This window comes from Ptychodera flava, chromosome 10 (assembly GCF_041260155.1).
Source record: "Ptychodera flava strain L36383 chromosome 10, AS_Pfla_20210202, whole genome shotgun sequence".
Classification (NCBI taxonomy): domain Eukaryota; kingdom Metazoa; phylum Hemichordata; class Enteropneusta; family Ptychoderidae; genus Ptychodera; species Ptychodera flava.
The window spans coordinates 15,289,484-15,297,427 of record NC_091937.1 but is presented as its reverse complement, the minus strand read 5'-3'; the positions used below and the strand labels follow the sequence as shown (position 1 = coordinate 15,297,427).

At 38.7% G+C, this 7,944-nt stretch overlaps 1 protein-coding gene across 1 annotated transcript; it reads left to right on the top strand.

Moving 5' to 3' along the window:
* The first annotated feature begins 76 nt into the window (after positions 1-76).
* Positions 77-6,557, top strand: LOC139142091 (uncharacterized). Its single transcript, XM_070711902.1, has 5 exons — positions 77-416; positions 2,984-3,024; positions 3,576-3,660; positions 4,085-4,196; positions 5,117-6,557. The coding sequence occupies exons 1-5, from the start codon at positions 326-328 to the stop codon at positions 5,208-5,210; spliced, it is 423 nt and encodes a 140-aa protein (XP_070568003.1). The 5' UTR covers positions 77-325; the 3' UTR covers positions 5,211-6,557.
* Positions 6,558-7,944: the final 1,387 nt, after the last annotated feature.

Here is a 7,944-nt window from a genome sequence, read left to right as displayed (position 1 = left end):
TAATGGCGTATTCCTGTACACTCCAATTTTTAGTCGCGATTTTTCGAAAAGACAGCCTGCAGATTCTGTAATATGGTCAGTTCTAACGGGCACTGGATAGCTTACCATTTTTAGTACAATCACTCAAATATTAAGGCCACAGTGAAATAAAATATGCCTGCCACTTATAAAGGATTCACTCAAAATTTAACAAATATTAGGAAAATATAACTTGTTTGAAATCGAGATCGTCCCTTTCATCCGAAAGTTACTTATCATTACGATACGAATTGACGAACTGAAAATTCAACTCGACAGCTATTAGACGAGACGATATCACCGAAACATGGCCCTCGCAACTGCCTGGAGAGGAGTCCTACTTCAGATCGAACGTAGACTTCCAGCCAAGCTCCTGCCGATATGGAATCACCCTGCAGGTATGTATGATTTACGTTTGTCCCGGGCAATTTAATCAATGTGTTCGTGCCAACGACAATAAACGAGACACGGTTTCGGGAGTTGTGTTATAATGTAAAATTTGCCATTCCTTAGTTCATGCACAGTCACCTGTAGTCTATTCCGCTCTGCGTCTATATATGCGCTCCATAGACTTGTGTACATATGCCTGAGAAGACTGTGGTTCATGTACGCATTTCGTCTATGGGACAATCTTGATCATATGCAGTTACAATAACAGTGTAGTCCGTAAGACTTTGATGGCCTGTTGGTGGTTTGTGTGGGGGTCCTACTTTATCTTTATTGAGGAAAATTTTAACTTATTTTTGTATCACACTTTTATTGCCACAAATGTGATGTAAATCCTATATTTACAAGCAAGCAATAAAAATATTATTATTATTATTATTACTAATTACTGCCCGTGACTGCCCGTAGCTGTCCGAGGACTGCCCGAGGATCAAGTAAGCCAAATTTCGCCCAATTTTAACACTAAGCCAATAGGTTGAACTTATATCATGCCTGGCTAACCAAAAATATCATTGATTTGGTGTTTTCTGTAGCGGTTTTAGAGCCCGGAAGACGCCGGGCTTTCAACTAGAAAGACGTCCCTATCTTGATTGAGAGATCATACCATTTAGTGCAAGGGGTGGTACGCTGTCAGGCTGTACGAGCTCAGCGAGGTTATTGTGCCACCTCTCAGACTGAATGGTATGATCTCACTATCAAGCTGGCGACGTCCTTCAAGCCTGGCGTCTTCCATGTACCAAAACGGCCGGAGAAAACATCAGGTTAACGCCAAATCAATGATATTTTTGGTTGGCTAGGCATGATATAAACTGAACCTATTGACCTAGTATTAAAATGGGCGAAATTTGGCCCACTTTTTCCTCGGGCAGTGCTCGGGCAGTTCTCGGGCAATCCTCAGGCAGCTAGGGGAAGTAATTAGTAGGACCGTTTGTGTGTGATTATAGCTGCAAAATTGTAGAGCTACGGTGAGGCGGTCGGTGATTTTTAGGTTTTGCGACTTCGCTCACCAGTAGCGCTACAATGTGGATGGCCCTGTAGAGGTGAAAATAAGCGCACCCCACTAGACTAGGCGTGTTGATGTGAAATGCTACATGTTTACTGCATTTGGTCGTACCGATTTATCACAACTTATGGGGTTTGGAATTTGTTCAAACACGTCGATCGCGTTCCATAAAACATTTGGGGTGTGCATTGGGCATTGGTGTTTCTGGGAGCCGCCAATACCGGAAGTTAGTTATCACATCAACACGCCTTGTCCAATGGGGTGCGCTTATTTTCACCTCTAAAGGGCCGTCGGCATTGTAGCGCTACTGGTGAGCGAAGTCGCAAAAACCACGGTCCCTCCACTGGGACAAAACCAAAAATCACCGACCGTCTCACCGTAGCGCTACAATTTTGCAATGATTATAGCTAGCTGCAGTACAGTAGCTCGACGTTATGCTTAGATTTTTGGGTTGGACGTCTTGTTTTTCCGGCGCCCAACCAACAACCCATGGTGCAGTCATACTCATAGAGCTAGAAGCGTTTCTAGCTCCATGGTGCAGTGCACAAGAAAACAACTTGATTACAAGAGGAGTCGGCCAGGTACTAGGTACAGGATCGGCCAGTTTGAGAGTAGACGGCCAGTTACGGGATCAGAAAGTAGTAGGAGTAGTGGAGGTCGACCAATCAGGATATACGATATACTCTTTATTATTTTAGTTTCCGCAAAAGCTATCTTGCAAAAGCAATCACAATATCATGTATGGGCATCATGTTTGTAGCTCTGCATGGCAGGGCTGTGTGTTACCAGCATGGGAGGCCGTGTAACGCTGGTAACACACAGCCCTGTCATGCAGAGCTACATGTTTGCTACCTTCCGTGAAGCAGGGAGGTAAAAAAAAAAGACCTCCATGCTTGAAGTTTACATACATACAATCCTAACAACATGATGACAATGGTGCGTTGATCTCTGTAAATCAAAGAACAAAATCCAAATTTGTACTAAACTAGTATGTGTAGATAGCATATGCTGATAAAAGATTTATTTTCAATGAAAAAATTAATGCAATCATATCCTGACCAACATCGTCACTGGCTGAGATCGCCAGTGCAGGCTCTGGCCAAGCTCAGACCTGGCTGACTTCTCTGGATACCATGCATAACCCCAACCAACCTCGAGCTACTCCACTAGGTGATGGTGAGTTGTTGGTAGTTTGTGTACCGACTGAATACACACTCCATCAATAAGAGGTCATAAAATCAGTCAGTCACACCTAAACCATGTTAAAATCCATATCTGTCACCCCTTCCTCTGTCTTGTCCTGGGACCACTCCTTAACACATTACAACCAAGGGTGTAGTAGGGCTAAAGATCACCACAATTTATACCCATGCAATTTCACTGTGCAGCTGTGTTGTCACTGACATGACAATAGTTTACTTTCCAATTCAAAACGTAAGCTGGGTTCATCTAAAAAATGGATAACATTATCTTCTCATAAACGACCATTGTGTGACATCACTTTATGTTTTATAGGTTTGAAAACGATCCATTTCTGGGCACCATCATTCAAGTGGGTGAGTGAGATAAATTTTATCGTAAATTAAAATCATGACATAGTTATTTACCTCTTTCATTGCAAGACTTGGTACATTTCAGGTTTGTTTCTAGGAACATTTGTTAATGTTTATGCCTCATCTGAAGCAAGTTAAATGTTGGGATAGTGTGTAGAGTATAGCAACACTGTTTATCACTTTCTGTCAAGGAACACATTATTGAAGTCGTTTGGCTAAAAACTGCATTGTTAAGAGGTCATATTGTGGAGATTCCAATATTTCATGAGAAAATATTTTGCTGTTTGAAATTTTTGCACTGCAAACAAAAGCAAGGCCTAACAGTGCAGTGAACAATGACATTCATTTATTGTTATTGAAAGTAATAATTTTAAAATAAAATAAAATAAAATAACATTTTAAAATAAGGTGTACAAAGTTGTAGTATTATGTCTCCATGCTGGTCCATGGCAATGACTCTCACTAATAGTTTCGCATGATTTTCAAGTGCACTATGGTAGTTTCTGTCTGTGTTTGTCTTCTTTTCCGTAATACTCATTGCAAATTGATTTCAGGGACTCGTCATTGCGGGTATAGCTGACATAGCCCGCCCACCTGAAAAGCTAAGTGCAAGACAGTCTGGTGCATTAGCAGCAACAGGTAGGGACAATTCTCAGGTATACAGTATCTGATGTCATTTTGATGCCATGGAGATTATGAAGTTCACAGTGCAGTGTCAGTATCTTAGACAATACAGCCTTGGTTGTGTGTGACCTCGTTCTATTGGGTCCTGGCATAACATGAAGTTCATTCATTAGAAGTTAATCATCATCATTGCAAAGACGATGAGAGAAAACCAAGCTGCAAATGTCACTTCCTAAATACCTACACTGATGGGACAATTTCTCTCATGACAGATCTACAAACGTCTAATGGTATTATTTTTGCCTATATTAGGGAATATAGATAGCCTGCTGTCCCTGTATAAAAGCGTTGACATGCTTTGGAAAATCACGTAAATCTATGTGGAATGCAGTAAAATTTACCAACTGCCCTTAACAAAAATTCCATTTTCTCCCTATAGGATGCATTTGGGCAAGATACTCCATGGTCATTATCCCTAAAAACTGGAATCTTTTCAGTGTCAACTTGTTTGTCGGATTAACTGGTATGATGCAGCTCACTCGAATCTATTTGTAAGTGTTCATCCATTATTTATAGGGTCTTGCTTAAAGCTACTGGTGAGAGAGTAAGACTTTACATTAAACTTTGCAATGTTTGGCATTACTTTTCACAGTTTTTGTGAACTCTAACTTGGAGACGTTTTGAAAAAACTGACGTTTGTGTTCTCTTTGTATGGAAATGTAAATTCTGCTTGGCTTATTTTGTGTGCAGATTGACCATGGCGAATGCAATAAACTTAGTCTGGCGTGAAGATACTATAGTTGACTTGCAATTGGTCGATGACAGCAAGAATGTTCCATTCACCAATGAATGCACAAAATACTGATTGTGTCAAAAGTGGCACAACCCGTGTGCTTCACCATGATTTCAAAACCATGCACAACTGGACCCTTTGTAGTTGTTACAGCCCCATGTCATGCATCAATGGAAAGCTAGTTTCCTTGACTTTGGATCTGCGTGAAACACCTCTAGATAACCTAAAACTATACTCATGAAAACACATCAGAAAAATACAACCATCAATATTGAAATCGCAAGCAGGAGTTCAGTGATTTGTGTATGTCAATGACAAGTGATGTAACAAGGAGATTCTTACACTGATCTCTTTCAAGCTGTGAACCTTCCATTTCACAGTGTAGTCTGGCTCATGTATTCAAGTTTTCAACAAGGGGTGTGTCACCTTATGTGACCATAGGAACAGTCCCATGTGACCTCTACTTGAATTGGAGGTCAGATCAGTGTACTTGATCGCCACAACTTTCAGCAGTCTATGAATCGTGACAGAGAGGAAGAGATTGAAATGTACAAGATATCAGTGTCAATCTACAGTAACAACATACCTTGAAAAAAGCGTTGAGTCTAGTTTGGAAGCGTTTCTCAAAGAAATCGTTGCTCTGTTATTAATGCTCTCTGTATCACGATGAAAATGCAGCCACAAACAGTCCTTGAAAAAGCAAGCAGCTGAAGTTGAAGGAAGCGAAGAACAGAAGTCACAACCAGCAACTGAAGCTACACCAAGCCAGTAGAAATGGTTAGACATCTCCAACCATCCCCAGTGCCAATCAAGACAGACTACAATACCTGATCTCTCAATGCCTCGAAATCAAACAGTGAATATTAGTGAGATTGGTGTGTTTTTACAAAGCTTTGGCAGTATGCAGTGACATGAGAGATACTGGTAGATGGGTTTTCTTTTGTCATTGTTAGTAGTGGGAACTATTTCTAACTTACTTTGACCCACATACAACAAACTTCATGCTGTATTTTGTGGCCCTCATGAATTGATACAAGATCAATTGAGTCATTTTGAGTCTGGCCTGTAATAATGCAGGGTTCTCCACAAGGGGATTTTGAGGTGTGGGCCACGCCTCAAGTTTTTTAGCAATCTATTCATATGCTAATAGCCAAACAAAAGGAATATATTTTCACAACAAATACAACAAATGAATATGCAAATTGTACATTGTTATTTAAATTGGTCGTCCCTCTGATTTTCAAGGCTGTGGAGAACACTGTAATGGGTACATGGTCATGCCCTGAACAGCTCTAAAAATTTTGTTGTGGTTGCTCTTAAAGGTGCATTGGTTTCACAGGGTGATTTATGTATGCAGATATAAATTTTATCAATATGCCTGGTTAGTAACATGTTACATATTAACATGATAAAAATCTGTTTTGTGACCCATACACCTCTGTTATTCTTCTGACCTATACTTTGAAAGAATATCGGATTAAACAGTAACATGAGATTGTAAAGGTATCTCAGTGGATATTGTTGATTTAATCTTTGCTGCTGTCTTGCTTGACTCCTGAACTCCAGTGAGAAGCCTTGCGACATATCTGCTGTTTCTTTATCGAGCACATACGATAACTCAGATTAGTCTTTCATTGTACAAGGCAACCTTCATTCATACAAATACATTGAAGATTTTCATGAATTCCGGGTGTAGCAACGTCAGGGACGGATCATTATATATTTGGAGAGGTGGTAAAAAATTTGAAAAAACATCTTCAGAGCAAAACTTGCTTTAAATAATTTTGCAGTCAATGCCCTTCAGGTTTTTGAAAAAAACTCAAACGGGGTCTGCTTAAAAAGGTTAGCATTGTGATCACCCAGTGCTGAAAATGTAGTGGTCCAATGTGTGTGTGTGAAGTCTGATTGCAAAGCATTCATTTTATCGTCAGGACCATTTTACTGAAAGGTGTGGTGTGCTGTGTGAAACAAAGTATCCAGATCTCTCATGGATGGTACAAGTTTTTCCCTCGGATTTGTTTTCAACTATCAGGGAACTACTTTCCTCATATATTTTACTTTACTGTGCATATCAACGATGTAAGTGTGTGCCCACAATAAAGACAAAAAAAGTCTGAAAGTGTGTTGTTGTTTTTCATTTCTAAAAATCACTCATGTTCAAAATGCACTTAAAAGTAGAGGCTAGATCTCTTTACTGCTGATAATACCATCCTGTTTATTAAAAATGTTCAACAATTGGCTGGGTTAAGTTGATTAGTTTCACAATATTTGAGATTTGAAAAGGAAATCCTGAGTCCTGTTTTTAATCAGCAAATTATCTTGGTAGCAATGGGCATTACTATTAATTTGCAGTGCCAGAGTTGGGCGTTACTAAAATTGAAACCAGATGTGAACTGAATGTGCTCACGTGTTTACAATGGTTTCATTTATAGTAGTACACTTCATAGAACAATAAGATATCTATTACATTACTATATGTAGCAGGTTTAATCAACTTTCGCACAGTACTTTCATATTTAAATCACTTATTACAAAAAATTATTTGATATGCAAATAAGGTGTTTATTAAGGTGACACTGCTCAATGCTTCATGGGACAATTAGATATCTATCAGATCAACATTTGTAGCACGTTTCATTACATTTAATGCTATAATTTTAGAGTAATACCACTAATTACAAAGTTCATTGAATATGCAAATGAACCCCTAATTAACTTGATAGTGTTCAATGTTTAATAGTACAATTAGATATTAATCGGACCAATATCTGTAGCAGGTATCACCAAATTTGGTGCCATAATTTCAGAGTTATATACCTAATTGCAAAGTTTATCAAATATGTAAATGAACCCTTAATTAACCCTTTGCACCCTGACCCCCTGGTACTCTATGACATCATCGGACATGTCTGTCAGAGCCGGGTTCAAAGGGTTAACTTCACACTACTAAATGCTTTACAACACAGATGTCTGTTGGGTCAGTATCTGCAGCAGATAATTTTGGATAATTGGATAGTGAAGTAATGCCAATTTAACACACAAATATAATCTCATCTGCTTTTCTTTTTACAGTAAACACTTGTTTTTATGAGTAATTTGCAATATTGCAACATTCAGCTATACGGCACCTAACGCTTTTGAGAAATTTGAAAAATATTAAAATCCATTTATCCCAAATCAGTTCCAATCGTGTTAATTACAAAACTTCATAAAATATGCAAATGAGCTATTTATTTACTTGACACTGTCCAATGCTTCTCAGTACAATAAGACATTTATCAGATCAATATTTGTTGCATGTATCATCAAATTTGGTGCAGGCATTTCAGAGTTATGTCACTAATTACAAAAGTTCATTAACTATGCAAATTAGCAGATAATTGACATGACACTTACAGTACCATCATAATGTTCTGAGATTGTTATCTATGAAAAGTTTCATGGAATTTTGTGCAGTATTTCTTGATATATGTCTATACTGTCATTACCGTCTCCATAGGGAAACC